The following is a 25404-nucleotide window of genomic DNA, read 5'->3' on the forward strand; positions in this document are numbered from 1 at the left end:
CAATTCTTCTTTATTTCCCGGCCACTTGATTCTCCCATTTGGGAACAATGAGGAGTCGTCAACTCCGCGCTTCATGCACGTGACTTGACAGTTATTTCAATTTAATAACTTCATATACGGATACAGATGCATGCCGATAGATTAGATTTGGAGCGCCAACGCGAAGTTTGCATACGCTGCCGTAGCGGGAAACTTTTGCGATAAAAAGTAATCAAAGTGCTTGAAAGTTCGCGCCCAAGACGAAGACACTCACCTGGCCGCGAATACCGCGCCCAGGTGTCGCAGGGCAGCCGATCAGAAGTCATCAACTTCGGATGGGAATCGCGTGCCGTCAAGGCCCCAAGTGATTCCCTTCAGCCCACACGTCCATATGGCAACACTTTGCCTTTGACTGGGCCCGAAACCCAGTATACATCCTGCCGAGTGGCTGGTGGCGATGACACCCACGTCTCCGCCGCCATCCGGCCGATTGCAATTGGAGCGCCCCGGCAGTGGATTTATGATAAGCGGCACGCAAGCCGGAAGGCTCAAGCCAAATTCGAAGTTGGCGCTGGCAGCGTGAGCTATTCCCGGGCAACTCCACCATGGTTATAGGTAAATTCCATCGAAATGTGCCATCCCTAGGCTCCGCTGGATAGCGGGCCTAAACCAACAAAGCTTCAAAGAACTTTTGACGATGTGTGGATACCCCATCATTTCGCGGGGACGAAGAGGGGACCTTGTCGATGGGCAGGACTCGTGTCGGCATGTCGGTCCTGTCAGTGTGCAGATAGCAGCGCTCGGTATTTGTTTTCCGCTGCCGGCTGGCAGAGGCAGCTCCGAAAATCGGCAGTCCATCGGTTAAAATAAACACCATGACCACCTGGACCACCATGAAAACGCGGTAGGATTTAACACAAATCGGAGTCTGTCAAGTCGCGGGTGCCAAAGAAGTTCTTAGTGCTTATATTGTGAAATAAGAAGTGTACTCAACAGCCTAGCATAGTGACAATGAAATAAACCAGTAAACAGTTTTATCAGGGGAAAGCTTGGTTCACTTTTGAGACATTTTATTTCTCTAAAAGTTTACATTAATTTGCTTAATCGACTCTGCTTTGATAGAGAGTCAAGGAGAACAAGGTTCAACAACGACACACGGAGCTATAATTCCCAACTCGTTCTAGCTGCATGTTGGAAGTAACTCCCCCGTCGCTTCTTTAAGCCTAAGACGTCACTTGACCCATTACCATATTATTTTAAAATACTAAAGTTATTTCATATTATAATTTTTATTGGTTTTGAAATACGTTTTCCAAAATAAAACGAGATAGGTCGCTATAGTTACTTGTTACTTACAACGCGTTGTTTGCAACACGGTATACATTATATCGGAATGTTTTCCTTCAACCTGTTATGTACTTTTCAACAAAAACCATATACCCTTTTACATTTCAAGTAGTTTCCTACGTAAAAAATATATATGAGTAGGTACTGACTGATACATTGAAATGAATCTGATATCCATTCTGGAATTAGAGAATTACCCCGAGCTACCATTCTGTTCATTGCTAATATGAAACAAGTTATTCTTTTTTTTAAGTTTTAGGTATTTCTTAGAATTTGTAGTGTATTTTATCTCTGAGTGTATGATTGGATTGTTTTGATTGAAATATGGATTGTAAGAAAGGGCTAAGCAATCATCTCGATTACCATCCGCAGGATAACCGCATCGGTGCGCACCACCAACCGCATGAATGCCCTGCTCTCGGAGTCGATGTTGAGCAGGCGGCGGGCCGCCCAAAATCCGGAGGGCGAGGCGACCGCCGGCGAGGGCGGGGAGCCGGTCAAGGAGAAGCCCAAGAACGACTGGAAGTTCTTCCACACCAACTTCAATATGGAACGTGCCCTGAAGATCATCGAAGATTGCATCGAGGAGCGGCTGCTGTGGGATCGCTTCAGCCGCAATTACGACTCTTGGCGGGCTCTGCAGCTGGTCGAAGGTCTGGCGGCCGAGATACGCGACCGGGTCAAGAAGCTGAACCACAGGCGGTAAGTGGCGATGCCAGCTCCCCTGCCATCTAATCACTTAGCCCCAAAGATACCCGTTAAATTGACAGCCACCGCATCGTCTGCCTGCTGTCGATCGTGGAGAAGCAGAACCAGGGCGTCCACCAACGGATGTGCCATTTGATGGACGAGAAGCGGGACAACTTCACCCAGCTGGTCTTCGAACGGCCCACGTACTTCATGATCGTGGTGCTCTATCTGGTCTACAAGGACTAGGTGTGAAAAATGTAGTTGGAAGCCGCACTTCCAGGTGCTTGTTAATTACTGTTGTTAGGTTTAGTTAAGTGTTGACCCAGAATTACGCATTAGGTTATCGAAAAATAAAATAAAAAATTCGAAAAAAGAGGAAAGCTTTTCCATCCTCGACTTAAGGCCCCGGCGAGATTCGAACTCACGATCTCCTGTTTACTAGACAGGCGCTTTAACCAACTAAGCCACGGCGCCGTTGTGACATCGGCCGTTGAACTACTCAACTTAAGAGAAAACTACCACCCTCTTGGCGTTTTTTTCAATTAAAAAATTAATTTGGAAATTGATATTTGCTCAGTTGTTTCAACTGAAAGTCATTAACTGATATGAAAGATATGAGATATAAAGTATTCAAGACAATTTTTGTCATTGTACGGAAAAGCTTTAAGTACGGAAATAATTTTTGCTGTATATAAAGCTTTTAACATTTGTACTAAAAGCTTACCGAGGAGCTAAGGATAGACAAGAACCTTTTGTAAGTATTTTCAAATTCCAAAAGTGAAACATAAATTAAAATAATCAAGCTAAAAACCAGTAAACAAATGTATAATCTATTAGTGGCGAAGATTAATTTTAATCTACTGATTTTTGTCACCCTATATTTGATTTATTATTAAATGTATTATATAAACTTAAGTTGAGAAAGCATTCCAAAAAGCTCTTCCTTGACGAGGCACTGAGAATGGTGAATTGCCCGAAACCCAAATAATATCAGCAACATTTTAATGATTATTGAACCTATTATGGCCGCAATTGGAACACGTTAATGGGCTGCAGAGCGTCAGCTGGCAGGCAGAACAATAAACAGCCGTAAAGAGCAATGAAAATATCAGTTATTGTTTTGGGGCCCCAGTGGGGCAACAGGGGGGTTAGTTTGCGTGTAGAAAAAATAAAAACACCCCAGAAACACAATTTTTCAAGGGTTAGGCCCCGGCGAGATTCGAACTCACGATCTCCTGTTTACTAGACAGGCGCTTTAACCAACTAAGCCACGGCGCCCACGAAAGCTTCTCGGTGAGAACGGCGCATTTGAGTTGCGGCACGACGACGAGCGGAGTCTGCGGGGAAATTCATAAATAAACGCTCCTCCGTCATGTGTGCACAGATACTTAGATACTTATGCTTTCAGATACTTATGCTCGGATATCCATATGTATTCTTGCTGCAAAGCGAGCTAACAAAGTTTTTTTGTGGCGCAGAACTAGTTATGTAATCTATGCCATATTTATCTACAACTTGTGCCGTATCGTTTGCCGAGACGACAAAAGTATTTATAAGTAGACGTATCTGCCAGCTATTTAAATACTGGCCGCTGCGCCCGGCAGGCATGTTTGTCTTTTCTACCCTGGATTGGGCTGGGCTGAAGTGGAAAGAAATATGCAAATGCCGCCGCCTTGGCCAAATGGAAATTATTTGTACTTTGCGGTTAACTCGCACACACTGCGAAGAGCAGAGCAAACTTGGGCACTCGAATTGTATCTTTGCAATTGCTGCGAGGTTGGCCCCCAGCCAAAAGGCAACTTCTTTTTTGGTCGGGCCTCATCGGCTTATTAGCAAGTCGGCTCTGTCGGTTATTTCTATTTGTTCTCCGCAACTCAGGCTTGTCAAAGAGTTCAGTGGAGCAGCAAGAGCACGAGCACGGAAAAAGCCGCAGGCGATTGTTAAGTATAGAATGCGAGGCTCCGTTAGAAACGAATGTCATTCCGGTGCCAGGGGTCATGTGCCTGGGAATTGTGTGGAAATCGGGGGGAAATTTCGGATCAATCCGAAAGTATCTGTAACTTCCCCGGCGGACTGTCCACAATAAATCACTAGGAAAACTTTTCGGGCCTTCCTGAGCCCACCATTTGCACTGAATGCCCACCTCCGAGCAACAGTTTAGCTGGACACGCACAGCAATTGGCAACTGGGAACTGGCAAGCGTTTACCAAACTAATTGCCCGAACTTAGTTGCTCATCAAATTGCCGCATCATTTTACGCAGATTTTTATCGCACCAACACAGCTCCATTCTCGGGACTGGGGGCATTGGCGGTTCAGAGGGGGAATCCCACTCACTACCACTGCGAATCGGGCAGAAGTATCTAATGCGTTTCCTGTGTTTCAGCCATGTAACAACAGCCAACCGTCCGGTGTCTGTATTTGTGTATCTACATGTTTCCATCTCTGTTTGCGTTCTCTACATCAATGGGTATATCTGTGAGGGAAATGTGGGGAAAGTATTGAATACAAGCTCCTATTTTTACTAATTTTAAATTAATTTAATTTTTAAGACTGTAAGTCCTTTGACTTATAATTAAATGACATTATCTTAGGTAACAAGTATAAACAACTCTAACTTAAAGCTGATCAACTTATATCTCAGACAGCTTACATTATTATTTTAAAGAAAGATAAAATTGCTATATAAATAAAATAACTCATTTGCAAACCTAGAAATGAGCAACTTTGTTTGTTATATTAATAGTTTGTTATACTAGTTAGTACTAGACATGTAGGAGGGACAAACAAGGAGATTTGTAGGCTCAATATGTTATTCCGTTTCTGAAAGTACTCATCGAAACAAATTAAAAACACATTCAGACTATTCTCGATTATCTCGATTTTGGAAATGAAAGCGACCAAACAATTTAGAGTGAGGTTACGCTTCAAGTTATTGTAGGTGTCTTCACCGTTATTGTAGGTATTGATTTAAAATAATATGCATACTAAAATTCAAACTAGTAAATTAGCTTAATTAAGTAATATAATAAACCAAGTACCAAATACAGCGTTTTTTAAGACTTTGTTTTGTATATAAGGGTGTAAAATGTTCGTCGTCAAACTAGTTACAGCACACAGCCTGTAGCCGCTTGCAACCTTGCGATTTGGCATTGGTATTAGCACATGACTCCAATAAATTCGTTTTCGCCATTCCCGCCCCCTCTCCACCGTTCTTTCCCGGCGTTATCTAGCATCTCACTCAACCCGGGACCCATGTCGATCCGGACTCCCAGAACCCAACCTCCTCGTCAAATGCGCAGCAATTGAGTTTTTACGCATTTCGAAAACCTCCAAAAAGGATATGGGGCCAGGAGATGGAGCAGGAGATGATGCTGGAGCTGGAGCAGGATAAGGATTTCAGCCTTGGCTGCTGGCCCTCAGCCCGAGGCAGTCAGCTTAGCTCCCTTCTCTTTCAGTGTATGTGTGTGTGGTGCGGATTTCCTCGTTCTCCTGCGAGGATGGGGAAAGACAAATCTGCTTTTGTTTTTATCTGATGCCGTTTCGTATTTAGCCATCTTATCCTGGTGGGAATGCGAGCACATTTGGCTGACGTCGAAAGTCGGATTAGGCGACCGGAAAGTCCATGATAGCCTGACTTCAATGATGGCCGCGAGTTGAAATTGTGTTATTATTATTGGCCACAAAAGGGCCGTTACGGCCGCCGAACCTCAATAACCCTAATTGGGCGACATTTCCCAGGCAATTAAAAACAGAGGGCCCACGAAAATAAAATGTAAATTAAAGCATTAATTGCTGGAACTTGGCTAAACGGAACCCCAATTTATTCGCGCTCTTCCACGTCTAAAGAAGCAATCGAGTTGGTCGGAGTTTCTGCAATTTTGGGGGATGGGTTGTCAACAATTCCACGGGTGAAACTGTAACAAAATTATGTTGTATAGATTTTAGAAATAAGACAGCGAGTTAAGGGCTACCCACGTGATGCTCATCTCGCGGCAGAAGTATTGGAAGTCGCTGACCATCGCATCGAGGAGATTGTGGAGGAAGACGCGCAGCAGGAGCAGCTGGACACGGATGTACTGCCTGTTATGCTTGTGGCAGTTCATGGGCACCACACACTTCCGGGAGTTGTCCGCATGGACAATCTGGGCGTGCACCTTCTCCCGATAGGTGGCGCAATCAATTTTAATTATCCTCTGTTGCTCCCAACGCTCGATGCACAGCCCGAATTGGTGGATGACCCGGGGCTTGAACTCCTCGAACTGGGCAAGTTTCCGTTTCATCTGGAGGATACGCGATTGGAGCAGGCAGCGCCAGTTCTCGAGTTCCTCGATTTCCCTGCTCGTGTCCTCCAGGTGTTCGGTGGCCTCCTTTAGGCGACACTTGAGCACGCACTTCTGGCGGCGCAGCTCCTCGAGCTGCAGGCTCTCGCGGGTCCTGCCGGTCGAGTCCTTGTGGTCGCCCATATCCTGGCACTTCTCCGGCTGGGATCCTAGGATCTTGTGGCGCAGGAGGATCAGACGCTGCTTCATCTCCTCCAGCTCCTCGTAGGCATCGGTCATCTCCTCCCTGCCGCTGGGCTCATTACCGCTGGTCAGCACTTCGCTCTCATCCTCCAATTTTAACAGGCCAATGGCCCGACACTCATCTAATTTCCATGTGCTCATGGCGATTCAAATGGAAATTTGAATACGGTTGTGTTTGCTCCGGAAATTTAATCGGAGTAATGACAATCTGATTATAGCCAGATGACAGTAAAGTACAAAAATATAATGATTTAACTAACTCATCTTAAAATTCCTGAACAGTTCTAAAATAACTCACAATATATGAAATAAGAACACATGTAAATACAATATGTAAATATGTAAATACAATTAATCCATTACATTTGTAAATATGAAAACTTTGTAAATATGTAAACTTTGTCAATAACTTTATATTAGTTCCATAAACATATCTAAGCGAGCTGAAGGCCTAAGCTGCTATGGCTCTTACGAAACGTTAGCTCTTTGTTTAACACTAACTGTTAGCTTTAGATAAATAAATAAATAAATAAATAATGATTTAACTAAAAGTAAATACAACAGCATACCCGTTTATTTTAAGAGTATAGATGGCTAAAATTCAGTTTTCTCCTAGACCAATCAAAAAATTAAAATTTTGTTTTAATTTGATATGGGCATGACAGCAACTGTTTGGATCGTTAAATCAAAGTTTAACTGATTTTCCCTCCCACTTCCTTTGCCCCAATTTAATTGAGTTAAACGAATCCGTTAGCCCCCTCGTTTCGCTTTCAATTAAATAAACAACTTTTCAGCGGCTGCCAAAACGCTTCCCTCCCGCATCTCTTGGCGTTGTTATGGCATTTTAACCCCTAATTTATTAATGACTGCCGGCATTCATCAGAGCAAAAAGTTCATATTTCAAAAACTGCCGCAGAAAGGGTTGGAAATTATTGGGCGGCATTTGATTAATGACACTTGCCACTCCACCGAGTGGGAGTTTGGAGCTCGTGCGCATGGGGGGATGAAGCCCAAAGTGTTTCAACAAAATATTTGCCAAGTTTCACTTTTCGTCGAGTCCTGTCACGTGCAATCTGCAGCCGGGGCCAAAAACTAGGATGCCAACGAAGTGAAGTCTGGGCTTATCCATAACAATGTGCTACCCTCTGGGATGTTTCTGCATACCGTTGCGCATTGTGACATGCCAGATGAATTTGTCCGAACATGTGTTCAGCTCCTGCTGCAGCTGTTCCAGGACCCCGTCTCCGGAATTCCCCCCATCTGATCTCTGGGGCGGTGGAACTGATACAGATAAATTTAATTTCGTTCGCTCTGTTTGCCTGTCGGAGGATGGCAGACATTGAACTTGCATGCCAACACGAATTTTGATTTTTCTTTCTGCCCCCTCGATGGCTTTCCATATCCAAAACTCCCTTTTCCTCCGCCGGAAACATTCTCCCCGTGTGTCCCACATTACTTGTGGATCCGGGACTGTCAAAGGTTATTGGCATTATAAACACGTAGTCATGCATACGGCTCTTGGTGCCGTTATATCATTCTAGAAATAGGTTTATTTGTGGTCTTAATGGGAGCTTTAGCTGAAATTTGGTAAATGAGATATTAAAGTTCAACTCTAATTTATGATTCAGGGTTTTAATCAAAATCATAGGTATGGGAAATCTAGTCTAAAACTCGATCATAACGTTATGCAAACACATCGCATTTCGTTTATTATAATTAATTTAGTAAAAATGTTAGCCATAGGTATTAAAGTTGTAGTTCACAACCAGATAATAATTTTCTGGTTCTTCAGGTTCAGGTTCTTCAGAAAATAATAATTTCTAAATGTCTATTTCTTTAAAAAAAGATTGTTATGAACACGAATTTACGTTATTGTTAATAGTGTTTTGGGTTACCAAAGTTCGCCTTTGATAAAAGTTGAATTTATTTTAATAAAAGTTGGCACTTTTTCAGAACCACATTTAAGAAGATGAATGGAAATGCCCTTAAACAATAAGTACAGGGCTGAGTCTCACTGAATCCATAAGATTTTCTGCGATTTGAACGTGGCTTGGCGTTTTCCGCTTTCCAACCGAATCCCATTGCTTAGGAAACTTTACTATGCATGTGCGCTTGTCGTTTCCATAAATCACACGATGGCAATTCCCAATAAGTTTCCATTCGCGGCATAAATCTGAATATTTTGGGACCCGAGTGGAGCAGACAACAAACCTAATCCCTGGCCAAACGTGACTCAATTATATGGCCAACAATCTCTGCCATCGCATGTGTGTGTGTGTGCGGGTGCCACTCAGATTTCATATGATGTTTTTTACACAATGCATAATTCGGAGCGAATTTATGTGGAAAACAATAAAATTAAATTGTTTTCGCATTCGGCATTCAAAGGCAGCGCCCCCGACTGGCAACTGCTGTTCGCATAATGAACTCATCTAGACGAGAATAATAAATTTTCCCAACAGCATCCGAAGCAGGAAAGAAATGGCGCAGCCATTTCAGGGTATTTCCCATCCCCATTCCGCCCCAGGATCCGTATGTGATTTTATTCCTGCCGCCAGGATCCGTCCTTCGCGCTTTCTCCCGCCAACCAGGTCGTAAACCACAAGTGCCCGCCTTCAGTCGAGTTGGCTTCGCTGAGTTTGCGGCAGCGACTTTGTCACTCCGCTGGCTTCTGCCTTGGTCCTTTTGCCCAGTGCCCCATGCCCCATGCCCCATGCCCTGTGCCCCGTGCCTCGTGCCTCGTCGAGTGTTTAACTCATGAACGCCCACTTTGATTTCTATTTGAATTGTGCGCGCAGACGGCGACGCGAGCCACTTGTAAAGTTGCCATATGTGGCACCGATTTACGGCAGCGGCAAGTGGCAGAATCCGAAATGGGGAAGCAGTTCTAAGGGGTTGCACGGTATCGAAAATTTAAAAAAAATATATATTTTTTTTTAATATTGTGGAGGGGCTTGCATGAAGGTGGCATTCTGCAAGGAGGCAGGAAGGAAGCTGACTAGTTGGATAGTATTTCATTAAGGCTTGGAGTAAAATAACAGAAATGTGTTAGCATTTACTAATTTGCTTATGCTGTTAATTATCCTCAGTCTTTTTACATCTCAGGGATTTTAATTATATAAACAAAACGTACACCTATGTATATCTGCATTTTTCCTTTTCCAGCACTAACAGTGGGTAGTAGTACTCACATATAAGGAAGGTATTTTTTAGCTATTCGGGAAAGGTTTTTTAAACAAATACTTATTTGAAATTTATTTATCAGCTCAGCTTGCAAGTTTTGTAGGAAGATTACAGGCTAACTGGCTCGTAGAGTGGGATGTGAACAAGCATCGGATTTAGCGGAAACTACGAGCCAAATGAAGTACATGTTAGCCGAGTTAGGGGACTTTTACCCCGCTGCTAAAAAATCCTTATTCTTTTAATCCCTGCCCTTTACTTTTTTCGCAACTGTTGCGAATCCTTCGGATGCCTCAAGGGCTTCTTGTACCCAAAATCCCAGAAATTTTATAAAAAATCGGGAAGTTTGCCAAAGTCCTATGAATTGAGATCATTACTTGCTCTTATTTCGGGACTCAAAAAAAACTATTCAGGTTATGGAAGCCCCGATAAATTGAATGAAACAGTATTGACGATGAAATGCATGTGGCTTTTTAAAACCATAGCATAATAATTATCCAGCTATTTATAAAAACAACATGTGTTGTTAACATTTACAAAAAAATGTTTATTTAATTTTTGACTTTATGCAAAAATAATTTCACACGATTGCCAATGCGAGGTGGGTAAATCGTACTACAATTCAGCTCACCGTTGTTTCATTTAGCTGTGTTGTGTGTGGAGGATCAACCAGGAGATGCCCCTTCTCCTTGAGTTGGTTTTCATGTTCCTTGGCATCTTTCATCTGCACGAAAATACTTAAATATACTTTCACCTGCTGTTCAGACGATTCAATTAAATGCAATTCGCACGCACACATGCCTTGACTGCCACCCATACTCCGCCTGTCATGTGTTTCTTTGAAAAATAGATTTCTAAAACGTTTAAGCTGCAGCATGTGTCTTGAATTTTAAACCCCTGGCCACCCCCCACATAAACATATTAAAATTGCGCCAAGGTGGATGCAAGCTAGACAGCCACCCCCAGGATACCCGAATCCGAGGACTTCCAGCATATGCCTTGGCCGCCAAATAGCACAAACGTGACCAAACTTTTTGTGACTCTTTGTGCATTGTTGGCAGGCGATCATTTATCTTAAATGCCAGGCCATGGAAACGGCCTGGGGAGTCCTTTGTGCGGTTCCCCATTCCCATACCCAGTACCCAAAAAGCCCCAAAGTATGCCCGAAATGTGCATATCCTTATTTATGTAGAATAATCAGACTTTGGAAGCTTTTATTTAATATGTATCAGCAATTGTGTTAATACAATTTCTGTATTTCTTGTTTATTAAATTTATTATATACTTATAAATATTATCAACTTTGCATTTTGTGGAAAGTAATATCTAAAACTAAAACCTGACTTCAGCCGTACTTAATAAGAAAGCCCCCTCAGTTTTAATGTGAAATTAGGTATGTTTTCCGTGCGTACAGGATATCTTACAGTTGGGTCACCAAATATTTCGTTATTTTCCTTTTATTTTTGTTGGGTGCTAGGCAACCTTCTTGGCTGAACAGGGCGGAAGTATCCCAAGGTGAACGCGGACTGCCTAATAAGGAGCATTGTGGACGGTGGAATTCATGGCTCTAAGCCGCTTTGCAGGCAGGACAACCCAGCGTCCCATAATGGTCAAACCTTGAAAGAAATGGAAATCCTGCAGTTGAAAAGGAAAAGTTTTTCGGGGCAGAAAAAGTTGATTCATTGAACGGAAGCGAAGTTCAAACACAAATTTTTTTTTGGGGGTCACTTTAGGTATACATCCATAAAAGGACTTTTGCTTGAATTTAAGTAAGCAACTTTGAAACAGTTCAAAGTTCTCAATCACTGGACACTTTTCCATCTAATTTAAAACAGTTGGCCAAAATTAGTTTTCCCCTTTCATATTTGCATCCCAGCTGAGGCTTATAAAACTTTCTGACAAAACAATTACGGGGCGTGCATAGATAAACAAACAATGTATGGCTCCCTGCGCATCCGACCCCGCATCAAATGTTATATCCTTTTTTCAGTGCTTTTGTTTAAGAGGAACTTTTAAAATTTTTGTTTGTTTGCCCAGCGACTTTGTCTGGAAATTGTGCTCAGATCCTTCTTCCGCCTTGGACGGATATTAAAATTGCAAAATTTTTTAATCTTTTTTTGCAAGAAGCGTTTTACATATTCTATAGATTCGGGCGCACGACATAATGTCCCTATTGGGCGTTCGAGGTCCTGGCATCCCGGCATCCCAGCATCCTGGCTGGAGCACATAAGGTTGAATTTATGTATGTATTCGGGCTTCCCAATTTCCCGTGCCGCTCGCACGGCAATAAAAGGAATATCCTGGCATAAGGACGTTTCCGTTCAAGCAACACCCAATCCGGCTCCTGGCACTGCTGCTCCTGAGTGGCAAAACTTTTTTGTCCTTTGCCGATGCCAAGAACGTAAAATTTTTATAGACACGTAGGTGAGTGTGGCAGTGTGTGGATGGGAGGATGTAGGATGCTTAAATCCCAGTTTACTACTTTAGGTGTTTACCACACAAAAGGCCAGGGGCAAAAAGTCCCCGCTCCGCCGGCAATCGTCGAATTATGCAGAAGAAGTTGAGTCTGAGCTGGGACTGAGATTGTTTCTGCTGCCGCCGCTTGATGAAAGATTTTTATCATGCAAATAGTTAGGGGGAGTGGCATGGGCGGGACGGCGGCGTTACTCCCACATTTTATGGGATCTACTAAATTGGATTTATATCAGCATCTGCTGCCGCCCCGTCGAGGGCTTTAAGCCAGAGATCCAGATACTGGCGAGAAAAGTTTTTACGCATTTATCACCCGATGGCTCGGGAAATATGTTTTAATCATATTTATTGCGGGAAAGTTTCGCGAGCGCTGGGCGCCCACTTAACTTATTGACATTTGACCTTACAGCGACCCTTCGGATGCGAATGGTAAACGAACCAGGGCGAAATCATTGTTGTGCCAATACATTGTTGTTATGGTGAGCTGCAGAGGGGGTGGAGGGGTAATCCTGTGTCTCCTGCCCGGATCTAATTTATTTCCCTGCTCCGTATTTGCATGCCACTCCGGCTTGTTGTTCATTTAAAACATCTTCCATCATTTGTTGCTCCCGGCTTTACCAATTTTCCCCATTGTCGTCGATACATCCCCCCCGCCCCCCCTCCATCACACTCTGATTTCCTGGACTCCTCTGTTTGGGAGCAATGATGATGGCATTATTATGTGTCGGCGCCTTGTTCATTTTTCCCGGCGCACACCATTTTCCTGCCCGTGCCCATTTGCCCATTGGCATTACTTCCGCTTCCGCTGGCAGCGGGGTGGGTTGTAAAACTTTTCTTTTCGGGTTTTCCTTTTGACATTTTTCATTAAAACGCATTTTTCTGTTTCTCCGTTGTGGTTTCCCTCTGGTCCCTGTGAATTATGTGTCACGTTGGAGCAGTTTCGTGAAATTGGAATTCTTCGTAATTTATGTATGATTTTATTGAATTTTAATGATTTCGTAAGCTAATAGGATTTGTTTTTCATTAATTGTGTTTGCGCAAGTAAACTGTTATTATTAGATTGTGGAAGCCTGTCAGCTATCAAAAAAATATAATTGCATTGTAAAGTTACCGCAGATTACAATTAAATTCAAATTTCCTCTGCCAAATGCATGCCAATAATTTATGCAAAAATATTTACAAAATTAATTTACCATAGACAAAGCTTTCCGCTTAAATACACTCATTCAAACATATTCCCGATTTGATATTTAATTTGGCTAGTTTTTCGAATATTTTTCGGCAACGTAACCAGGCCACACATGGCGTATGCGCAATTAAGGGATTACATTAAATAAATGCCAATTAATGCGGTCATTATTTATTCAGCTGTGAAATGTTCTGCGGCTCATTATTGGCTTGCCGACCATTAAATTGTATTTACATTTACATTTTCCGCTGACCGCACAAAAGTGTTATTTTACGGCTAATTGAAGCTAACTCCAAATATAAACGCAAAACTTGAGAATTTTAAAGCTTTAAGTAATGTCCAGTGGGGATGATGACCATTTGGGAGAGTGCTGTGGAAGTGGTCCCCGGTGGCGCACCTAATCCCTAATGCAAACATGTGCTGACCACTGAACTGTCCAGAATTTATGCACTAAAGTGGGTGGCGGTAAATGGGAAGCGGAAACCGGAAACTAACTGCGCGCATTTCTGGTTTTCTGGTTTAGGCAAATGGAATATTTAATTAAAACATTCGCAGACAGCCAACGGGTTGGCATTGGCACCTGTAACCCAGGTGGAGCATGTGCAAGTTGCGGTCCGGATGCCAAGTTCGGAGGTGGGTTGGAAGTCCATCTGCATTCCGTCCCTCGAAAAATTTGTTATTGCATTTATGGATACACGTGTACGGAGGAACACAGGGGCCATAACATTTAAATTTTATGCCGGCAGGGCTTTCAACGCCTGGCCAACTGACGACGATGATGGTGATGGCCATGAAGATGACGGCAATGATGTTGCCTAAGACGACTCTTTGGCACAATAAAAATGTGACCATAAAATTATATTGTCCAGGCCAGGGCAGTTTGCCTTTGACTCCGGCCTGCCAGCAATTTGGCCCCCTTCTCCAGCGAACGGGCCCAATCGGAATCCCCTTCTGGCCCAAAGCCCACCGTCATCATGTATGTGTGCTTGTATTTTTATTATGCTAATAATGGTCTGAATGCCGGGCCTTTTACTGCCAGTCATGAGCTTCGACTTCAACTTCGACTTTCAGTAGAGAGTCCCCGGAAAGTAGGCAGTGCAGAAATCACTGCCAAGTGGCTGAGCTGCCCTTTTACTACAGTTTAATAACTACAGTTTAATAACCCAGACGCAAGGCCGCGTCCAAATTTATGAGCATTTAAATGTACATATACGGACATCTTCCTTTATTATTTATAACAGATGCTTCAGAGATTTTGGCAGAGCGTAAATAAATATGAGTGGCTTCAAATATATTTGCCTGCCGTAAAGATAATGCCTCAGTGGGTGGGAGGGACTTTACTGGATGAGGAAATGAGCTTTTATTAGTGTTCATAGATGTCGTAAAATTGTGAAATATGCACAAGTAAATCTGGAATAGAAATCGATTATTTCATAAGATCTGTTGAGTAAATGCTTATTAACATGTACGCATTAAATTGATACCACACGGGAAGTGCATCAGAGAAAACATAAAAAAATTCAGTAGACCCAATCCCTATTATGGCAGCTATATATATAGCTATTCGATCCGTGTTTAAAGTGGAAAACTTAATTACTAATTGGAAAAGGGTGCTCGTCAGCCGTCGCACACTTTATTTACCATGTTTATAGGCCAGCTGTTTACTTTTAAGTAGCTAGTTAAGTGGATACCATAATTTTATTATAAAATAATCCCCAGCGTTTTTGTTAAAAGCTGAGTTTTAGCAAACAATTTCATTAAAGCCGTGCCACAACGGTTTAATGTCTCTACTCATTTGTAAACAATAAATATACAATAAAGGTAAGAAAATAGTTATTTTGAAAATCTGTATAAGATTATTAACACTCTGTAAGGACACACAAGAGCATTAAAGCCTCAATTTAAAATAACCATTCGTAAAGTTTTCTGATAAAAAATAATATGATAATATATAATATTGTCATCTTGTGGTTTCCTAACTCTAAAATTGTAGTTAAATAAAAGGAGTACGAAATTCGTTTGGTAACGCTGATCTTATATAACTGGTCATTGCTGAAATCCTTGGTAACCCCATAGAAATGTTGGCTTCAAAGGCGAAATGTAAGACCAATCAGTGTGTAAAAGCTCTTAGCTGCTCGAAATTCATTACTAATTGGGCACTCCTTGTGCACCAACCAACCAACCTCCCCCCACCCCATTAATTAACCAATGCCGTCTGCTGTCAAGTCAAACGTTTCGCAGCCATTGTATTAACAGTTAATTTCAATAAAGGTGCCCACCCACACCCACACCTACACCCATCCAGCCACCGCACATCCAAGGACTTGGCATCGTGTTCCTGTAATGATGTCCTAATGCCTCGCCGGGTTTTCGTGTTGTGCCAATGTCGGGCAGGCAGCCAAGTACACGTGTCAACACGGTGGGCGGGGGTTCCTTACCAGGCTGGGGGGGCGTGGCATGTCGGGATTTATGTCTCGGCTCATTAGAAAGCTAATTTGTCATGTGTTCAACGCGCGCGCTTAGTAATCCGGCGGGAATTTAAATTTTTCAACACTTTAATTGAAAATTTCCAAGCTTCTTTCCATACACAAAGCCGAAGAAAGGGAAACGAAAATAAGATGCCCAAATTGCCAAACTTTGTTTGCCAGCAATGCGGGGATTAACTGTATTTAAGTGCCACGGAGCAGTAGGATAGCCGAATTCCGCTCGGCTAATTTATGGGGCAATGGCAAACCCCTGGTACACCCAACTTACCCCTTTCACTTTCCCATAATACCGGTTTTGAAAAAAAAAAAGGAGAAAAATCAGCGAAAGAAAGAAAACAGAGTGAAAATCGGGGTCTTAGCAGTGCATAAATCTTAAACCGCAAGGAATGGGGCGACCGTAAAGCGGATTACTTTGCCGTGCATTGAAACAATTTATTTTATTACGATTCCGCCACGTTTTTTTGCGCACATTTTACATTTTCCCTCGGATTGTAGGCGTGGCTGCGTTGACAGTTTTAAAACGAAAGTTGTCTACTTTGCAGCTGCTTAAATATGCACAGAAGTCCCTACTCCGTTTAGAACAATCCAACTGCAGCCGGGGAGCCCTTGTCGATTGCATCCGAGAGTGGAAAAGTTTATCGCAACTTTTTACTTGCTCAGCTGGATGGCGTTTCTAATTGCTTTAGCTATGCAAATTAGATTCCATCAGGGTAGGGTTATACGAGTAAAATGGTAGCCAAATGGAAGGGAAATCAGATTGGCTAGCAACCCTAAAAAATCACCCGTTTTTTGTATCAACGCAATTGATAATATTTTAACATATTTTCACTTTGAAATAACACTGATTGTCTAAAAAAAGTGAAAATTTACTTAGTTAATCGATTACAACTACAATTCTATATATTTTTGGCCTGAATTATGGATTAAGCCTAGTATTCTAGAACTAAAAGGTTTCTTAAGCAAAAAACTGCAATCAACATTTCGACAATTAAAATAATTTATTTTGGAAGAGATTTAGTTTGCTTGAATATTATACCTCATTCATATACGTTTCTTTACTCATTCATTACATTTCTTTCACTGTTTATTATAAAGAAAAATTCTTTGTTTTATCTTTTTATCGTGATATGTTCTTCCCAAACAACGATTCATGTTTGCTGTTGCTTAACAACTGTATCTTCAGACTCCGATAAGCCTTTATTGATATGCGTACAACAATGAATGTAATGAAATAAAGCCGAGAGCTTCAATTAAATTCTTATGCCAGATTTACATATGCGATACACATGAAAACGGTCGACCAACGATTGCTGATCTATTTGAGTGGTCATAGGATCCCAATCCTGTTCCAAGGTTATCCGGTCTGTGTATCCTCCTGCTGATTGGTTTCCCGTGTTTTTCACCCCCTTCCCCCCCTGGTGACCCCGACAGACGTTCTCAACTTTCGAGCAGTCAGCCCTCGATTTATGTTAAAGACTGCCCCTGGACCAAGCTTCAAATATCCCTGACTTACTACAGAAAAGCACGCACTGCAGTCGCGGTAAGAGAAAAGAGAAAAATAAGTGGAAGAAGGGAAAAACATTGGCAATTGTGATATCTGTTGGCAGGAACGACGTGTCGACAGGCAGACAACAGAGCGATAAGATATGCCCCATCTATTTAGTCAAAGGCCGGAGCCAAAATTCAACTTGACTGTTGTGGCCTTCAGGTGGTGCCGAGCTGCTAAGTTGCTAAGTTGGGAAGAATTTACGCTAATCTGTTGGCAACACGCCACAGAATTGCAGGCTCCCAGCGGCCGACAATTCATTAGCATTAGCTCAGTTGGAAAAATTGGGAAGGAGGAGTTTGGTATAAGGTATATAGTATGTACATGTGTTGTGACGCTGCGGACAATGCAAATGTGAATGTGAGGCATTTGAACAAGCGCATAATTGCCAGGGAATTTACGATAATGTTTTAAATTAAAAAGGATGTTGGACCAGGCATCCCAAGCTCATCCACATCCACATCCTCAGTCACCTCCTCTCCCATGCCAAGTTGCCTTCGTTGGCTGAACGTTCTGGCCAGAGTTGAGTTGGCATTAAAACATCTTGACGCAATTTTTGCGATAAGTCGACAGCAACGAGCCACAGCGAACCCAGGGCAGAAATAATGGCTGGATTATGTACGAATCATGTCGTTGTTGTGCTCGTTGCCTTTCCTTGGCCATGTCTACAGCGAAAGATCATGTTGGGAGCGAGCATGGCCAGGATAAATCAAGGCAGAGGCACCTTGCCACGGCCACTGGCCGGCTAAAAGGTGTTAAAACTATTTTTGTAAATTTAATGTGCGATAAAAGAAATGAAAATTCAACAGGTTGCGCGCAGAGCCCCGTAAAAACGTGACGAATTCCGCTCCTCACACCGTTTTTCTTTTTTTTAACTTTAACATTTTAACTTGGCTTTTTGTGGGAAAATTCTGACTTTTGGCCAGCCGGAAGTGCGAGAGGCGATTTCTTCGGAGGCACTTAAATTGGAGCTAGGCCAAGTCAATTTGCTACCTGCAGCTATCCTCACAGGTGCTCCTGCCAGTGGCCACCCAAGGCCCGACCATTAGCATTGTGTCGGCCTAATGAGCCGGCCGCCATAAATGGCCGAAAACATTGTGCTCCAAAGAAGCTTGTAAAATTAGAAAGCAATTTCAATTGCAGCGCACAAGTATTTGACCAGGCCAAGGGGAAAAACACACGTTTGCTGCGAGCCATGAGCCATGATGGGAATGTTAATGCTCATGTTGCACTTAATGTTGTGGGCCTGGCCGAAAAGCACTTATGCTAATCATGGCAATTAACAATCGAACTTGACAACCGGTTCGAGGGAGATCTCCGGTCCTCCGGCTGGTGTCCGTCCATCAAGGTGCAAGAGGATCCGGAGCCAGACCTGTCGATTCAGCTGGCTTGTCGCCAAGATCGCTGTCCGCAGGCGAAACCGTTAGTGGCAGTGGCAGCTAGTCGTCTAACGATGATCCAGTTTCCAGTGGCACTTGCCCCCCCGAGTCCCCGCGAATGTTAATTTAAATTAGAAAGTAACGGCGCTTTATTATTATGGCTTAATCACATTGCATCACTATTATCATCGCCTACTTGCTGCTCGTTTTTTGTGGCTGCAACACCGATTAACACTTTCATCTAGCAGGTAATGGCATAAAAGGTGTTTGGGAATCAATTAAATTAGCTGGCCGGAAGAGTCGGACACTTCGCTGGGCCCTAGGGCGAAAACAGAAAAGGTAACAAGAATTCCCCACTGAAATACGAGTCCAAAACGGCGATCAGATAATACCAAAGAGGGTCTGACTATGAAGCATATGCATGTGCCTGGCCTGTACTGCAGAACTTTGCTTGAAAAGGTTTGCTTGAAAAGGTTTATTTATCTAAAGTATTAGAACTGGAATCTTAAATTTAATAAGTTAGTAAGTAAAAATTAAATAATAACCTTACATTGTTACTAATTGATGAATACCTGTAGTTTGTTGTTGACCACTTTCCACACACCCAAATATTATACAGTTTTGAAAAGATTCATTAAAAATGATTCTTAAGCTTTATGCGAATCAAACAATTTTGAAATTTTAAGCCGTGTCAGAAGTTTAGTATTAAGTTTACGACGCAGGAAGGGAAATCGAAGTTAATATATTTGCTATCAGTTTTAAACTTTTACAATTATTTTAACCTTAGTAGTAGTAAACGGTAGTAAATTTCCACAAAAACGATTCAATTCAGAGGTAAAGTTGATAATTCGTATTCACAGAAATAATTAAAAACAAAAAATCTGTTGAAATTGATCTGTATTATATCATATGTGCATTCCAATCGGATACGGCTAAGATTTATGTGAAAGCCCCGTATTATTCGAAAAACATATGTTCTATTGGCAAAAGACAGTTGAAACAAAGGGGCTTCAACTCCATTTTGTTGAACCATTATCCATCACTTTTAACTCGATTGATCAGCTTATGCTTTTTATGGCTCTTACGAAGAACTTCGTCAGTTTACAAAAAGAAAGGCAAATATATATAGAAATATTATTTTGGATTACTGAAATCCGGAATATTTCTCTCTGAAGTTTGAATATAGAAATACCGGGGAATAAAAATTAAAAGTTGCCGCAATTCCCACAGTCAAGCGTCAAAAAATATGAATTGCTTCTTTTTCAAAGCCTTTATATAAAATTTTAGTTATAATTTGAGCCATCATTTTATTATGCTCTGTTTTTGCTTTAATGGTGTAAATACCGGTCAAATGTATGAAATTGACATTTCATGTAGAAGTTCTGAATTTATAAATACCTTGAAATTTGTTACGCTACTTTTAAGTTATTAAATGCCAGACCGTAGAAATGGGCCTTTTATTATTGAATTCTTACCACTGACCTAAGAATATTGGATCACTTTTTCTGGCCTTTTGTGCAATCAAAGCTTATGTTCATGACGACAATAAAATTTTGTTGGATGGACTCGCGTTCTGACTGTCTGATTCGTCTCTTAATTTCCATTTTAAATTCGCCTGCCATTTCCATTGATGAGTTAAGCTGACAGTCAGAAGAATCGAACTTGATACTGTCCAATGAGCTTAAAGATTGGCCATTTCTGAGGTGGGACTAAGCCGACCAAGGATGTGGGTCTGGCGATAAGGATACTAGCGCTTTCCGCGCCGCATCTGGCAACCCTGGCCGGCAACCTGCTCTCATTAAACCATATGCCTACGAGGCGATATCGCATTCTATGCAAGTCAAGCTGGCGAAGCCAAGGAAAAAAACTTGCACTTCCAGTGGAGCGGAGAACGATGAAGATGCACGCCACCGAGCGGGAGGAGGCTGAAATAAAATGAAACAAAAAACTCGTTGCGAGAGGAGCTAACCTGGCCGAAAGCCCATCCCCATTCCATTGGCTCGGTTGCAGCATTTCGTATTGCTGGCCAGTGCGGAAAGCAACCTCGACGCGAGCAGAACTCGATCGCGAACTCTCGGACCGCCGAACCAAGTCCACCATCCACATCCAGATCCAAAACCGAGAACCAGTGCGGATTTCGCGATGTGCAAGCGATACGCTACCGCCTGGTGTAAAGAAGGCATTAAAATCGCTTGCCAAGCTGACAAAACGGCAATAAATTAAGCCAAAAAACAGCCGCGGGTCGCGGGAAAACAAAACGCAAGAACAACAATACGAAAACGAAGGAAATTTCATTTCGCAGTTTACACGGTTGCAGTTTTCGAAAGGTAACCGAGGTAGCAGCCCATAGCCCGAAGACCAGTCTTCTGCAGAGTCTCTTCTGCGGTTTCTTCTGGGCCAGGTCGTTGGCAGTGGCTGCGTGAGCGGAGAATCGGGAATCGGGAATGGGAACGGGGCATGAAGTTCGTGGAACGTAGAGTGGTGAACGTAGAACGTTGGACCCAAGAACGACGAGACCCCAGAATGGGAATGCGACGCGGCCTAGGACTATTATTAGTTTTGCTCACTTGCGGTAATTAAAGCGTGAAAATCACTCTTTAACTTCCCATAAATTTGTGCTTTTAACGCAACATTCCAATCCGAGCCAGCAGCAGGCAACCAAGTTGTTGTGATATGTGCGTGTGTGCCAATCTGGTAATGCGTTTTCAATTATAGACTAGACACAACTCGGCTCAAATCGCCTCAACTGGGATTAAGCCGATTGCCAGTGCACCGAGAGCTGGTAAGTACTTGTCCATGTTGGCCAAATTAATGGGCGGGGGCGGGACCGGCAATTGCGGCACACAGCGACTGTCAATTGATTTTAATTTAAGCCCAGGCGATTTGCTTTAAATTGCCAATTATATTTAGTCGCTAGATATACGATAAGGCCGAGAGCCAAAACGAAACCGAACTAAGCCAAGCAATTTTGTGCGATTTTTTCTGTGCGCCTTTTGTGTATTTTTGTGTATTGTAAATAAACGAGTAATTGGCCGGCTACAGACAGCAGTGATTTAATCTTGGACTGAGTCGCAGACCAGAAATGCCAACACTTTCGAGTGCCCCGGTTCGTTCCCATACAATGCGATACAATGCAATACCATCCCCCGTACCGCCTGCACTTGCTCATTAAAAGCGCGCCACACTGACCTCAAAGAGCTTAAGTCCCCACAAAAAACCCCCTTATCCATTTCCTTGCAGCAGGACCAAAACAATACAGAAAAAGAATTAAAATAAATTGCGAAAACAAACGAAAGCGGGGGCCAATAAAGGCTGAGGGGCGGCGACGGCGAAGAGTTAACAACTTAATTGGATTTGCATGTAATTTTACTGTCCAGATTGAAAAAATCGACAGTTGTTGGCAGTTTGTTTGCTGGCCCCAGCATCAGAATCTGAGATAAGCGCGGTAAGCGGGACAAAAAAAAAAAACAAAAACAAAAAGGATACCAATCGGGGCGGCAAAAGTCGCGCATAAAACGCACTCAAAGCGCTACTAAAACGCTTGCAAAACGCTGTTATCCGTTTCGATTTTGGTTTATGTGTTGATAAAGTCTTTTAGTACTAATTTAATATGACTTTTCTCTATTTGATCAGCCAAATGACTATTATTGGAATGGCTTAGCATATTGGAAACTGAAAAACAAAAAAATAAATAGAATACATTTTTTTAACTGTCTTAATTTCCCTGTTTATTCATTGTTTATTAATTGCCAAATTAGTAAGCTCTGTCTGTTCTCATTTTAAAAAGTTGAAGGGGAGGGAGTGACTTCGAGTGGGTGGTTTTGTTAACAGGCTCTTGTCCAGAGCTGAAATCCAGTCACACAGGTTTAATGCTAAATGGGGACCACTGTACTGGCGATAAATTGACTCTGGCATAAATTATGTCTTTGCCGCTTAGGCTAATCGACAGCGTTTGACCAGAAGTGACACTGAAGCTGAATTGTGCAACAGCCTCCTCCAAATCAGCCACCTAAATCCCCATCGAGTCCACTTATCCGATCCGCATCGAACTCAGGTATTTAAGCAGCCGATAAGCGCTACCTTCAAGTCTTTCCTTAAAATTTCGCTTTTTGGCCCGCTGACAGGCCATAAAATTTGGCGCTACAGAAGCTGCCACCATTTGTCGCCGGCAAATGCGATTTAAAGTGGATTTTTCGGGCGGTTTCAGCTGTCGCTGGCTGTGTGGTTAAGCAGGTAAATTTATGTCGAGGGGAGAGTATCAAGTTATAAAAATTAAATGCGGCTGGCTTTAAGTAAGTGGTACAGCTTAACGCAGTCAAAGCTAAACTTGTCAGTATATGAATATTTATGGTAATGTTAGTGGCATCAACTAGTTTTGGGTAAATCAAGTTCTAATCAACGGATTTGTGCTACAATTTTTTACGAGACTTTTATTGACTTACAAGTTTTCTGAAGTAATATTCGGCTTTTAACATTAAAATAAGGTTGTTAAGGGGATATTTTATGGCATAAGCCTTCTAGACGCCTTTTTAGACTTCCAAGAAAATATTTATGAATGCATTAAAAGTAACACATAAAACTCTTTTAAAATACAAGTTTTTTTAAATTTGTTCAGATGTTTTAAATAAAGAAATAATTGATTTTTTTATATTCCATTTAACTAATCTTGCCAAATGATGCATTCCCGTTAATATCGCAAGGTATTTGCAATCTACAACCTATTACATTTATTTGCCGAGAGTCCTTTAAATTTGGCAGCTATTAAAATTCAAATTTGGCACACTTTGCCCAACGCTGTTAAGTCTTTACTATCATGATAAACTGAAAATAGCTTTTAAATTGAGAAATCTGACATTAATATAAGAAGAGATAAAGACTTTCTAAGTAACAAATAACTTTTTTTTTAATTTTTTCTAAGAAATTTGTTAATAAAAAAGAGAAGGGCAGTAATTACTGGAATGCCTACCATTACTAAACCGAGTTTGCAGATATAATCCATTATAAATGTCCTCGATCGACCCTCGTTGTTTTGCTTGCCTGACTTTTATTTTGACAGTCGGCCGAACTTTTATCGTCTCGACTTGAAAATTAAACATGTCAGCGCTTTCAGTGGACACTGATAAGCCCGACTGACTGGCGATCCTGTCCCATGAAACTTGAGATTCGGATCCAGGTACGAATCGAAATCTTTTGGCCCTGCCCCATGGATCGCGAATTGGGGTACAGGAATCGGGAATTACGCAATTGAAGCCTCGCCGCGCCTTTTATGGCATGACCGCTGTGATGTGGTCCATAAATTTGACTGCCTCTTTGATTATTTCTATAAAAATAAATACTCATAAGCAGTTCATAAGTTGCAGCGCTCTTTTGTTTCTGCGATTCGGTTTTTCTTTATGGGGCTGCGGGGCTTGTTAGGCCGAGAGCCGTGTGTGCATGTGCCATAAATTAACGTCAATTGGCGGCAGGGCAGGCACAGATACAGATACAACCCGGCTGGGGACGGGAGCAGATACAGATGCGGACGCAGTTGGCCAGCTTACCACCAGTTTGCCAGTTTGGCAGTTGGAAAAGCTTGGCTCAGGCGGCGGCGCATGCGCTCATAAATCTTTTTTTGGCTATGCAACCGCGAAGGCAGCGGTCAGCAGAGTTCATGTATTCATTTCTGACAAGCCCACTTTCAAGTAGAAGTGCTCGAGACCCCAGTCTATGGCCGAATCCGAATCCGAATACGACCCCGAGCCCTGTCAATTGGGTGCATTTAAATTGTGAAATTAAGGTGGAAATTGGCAACAGGAAACATAAAGAAAGAAGCAGGGGCCAGAGGCCAATTTATCGGCATTGTTTCCACGTCTCTGCCTCATTTTGATTGAATTCAAATCGCGCTGGCCGGAGACAAAAGAATGCTTCGCAGCTCGGCAGCCTCGGCAGTACCGCCTATACCGGCAGTGGAATGTCAAAGTCATTTTGGGCCTGGGAGAGAGGAAGAGGCCCAGCCACCGTTCTGGCCAGACCCACGCCGGTCTGGGCCAACTCTTATCCCACCCCGCCACCTCCTCTGCAGAACAAGTGGCCGCAGCTGTGTAAAATGTTCATCAAATGAACGCTTTAGCGGCCCCTCCCCACTGGCATACAATGCAACATTTAAGCAAACAGGGAGACATAAAACGAAATAAAAACATAGACTGCTGTAGTCGACTATGAAGTACCCGTCTCTAAATGCTTGATACAAATGCAGGACATTCTTACAGAGTTCAGTTATAAAGTTATAGTAGAAAAGTGGGACTAGTTCGTAACAGATAACTAATATGTAAGTCATTCCCTTTATCTATAATATCTTTTTTAAATCATTCTCATTTATTTTGCCTCATAGTTTTAATATACTGATCTGGAATCAATTTACTAGATGCTTTTTCTTTTGTCAACATTTTGGTTATTTGATTACAATTTTATTTGGAAAATATCTTGGTAACAATATTTTACATTTATACCCAAAACAATAATTTTATTAGAAGTCTTAAAAATGTAAAAGATTTATATAAGAATAATCTGAGGCACTTAAAAACAATCGATACTCAAATCTTTATATAAATCTGCCATCTCCCTGGGACTTA

The 25404-nt window shown here is 42.2% G+C and overlaps 2 protein-coding genes and 2 non-coding genes across 4 annotated transcripts; 1 reads left to right on the forward strand and 3 right to left on the reverse strand.

The window, feature by feature from the left end:
- Positions 1-436: 436 nt before the first annotated feature.
- LOC108050926 lies at positions 437-2314 on the forward strand. The gene is given in 5 exon segments (XM_017132841.1): positions 437-558; positions 763-847; positions 849-883; positions 1699-2028; positions 2097-2314. Coding segments are annotated over 5 exon segments (738 nt in total). The 3' UTR covers positions 2263-2314.
- Positions 2315-2416: 102 nt separating this feature from the next.
- Positions 2417-2490, reverse strand: Trnat-agu. Its single transcript has one exon. It is a non-coding gene; the product is annotated as a tRNA-Thr (tRNA).
- A 730-nt stretch (positions 2491-3220) lies between these two features.
- Positions 3221-3294, reverse strand: Trnat-agu. The gene has a single exon. It is a non-coding gene; the product is annotated as a tRNA-Thr (tRNA).
- Positions 3295-5814: 2520 nt separating this feature from the next.
- LOC108050924 lies at positions 5815-6769 on the reverse strand. Its single transcript, XM_044461893.1, has 2 exons — positions 5994-6769; positions 5815-5932 (listed from the first exon to the last, which is right to left on the reverse strand). The coding sequence occupies exons 1-2, from the start codon at positions 6680-6682 to the stop codon at positions 5839-5841; spliced, it is 783 nt and encodes a 260-aa protein (XP_044317828.1). The 5' UTR covers positions 6683-6769; the 3' UTR covers positions 5815-5838.
- Positions 6770-25404: the final 18635 nt, after the last annotated feature.

The sequence above is a fragment of the Drosophila rhopaloa genome, unplaced genomic scaffold (genome assembly GCF_018152115.1).
Source record: "Drosophila rhopaloa isolate 14029-0021.01 unplaced genomic scaffold, ASM1815211v1 contig_115, whole genome shotgun sequence".
NCBI lineage: Eukaryota > Metazoa > Arthropoda > Insecta > Diptera > Drosophilidae > Drosophila > Drosophila rhopaloa.

What these genes read in the sequence shown, in the direction of transcription:
- LOC108050924 (XM_044461893.1), bottom strand. Translation starts at nt 6,682, where the DNA reads ATGAGCACATGGAAATTAGATGAGTGTCGGGCCATTGGCCTGTTAAAA. An exon ending in TGCCGCGAGATGAGCATCAC is followed by an intron (nt 5,933 to 5,993) that starts GTGGGTAGCCCT and finishes ATTTTGTTACAG; the next exon opens with TTTCACCCGTGGAATTGTTG.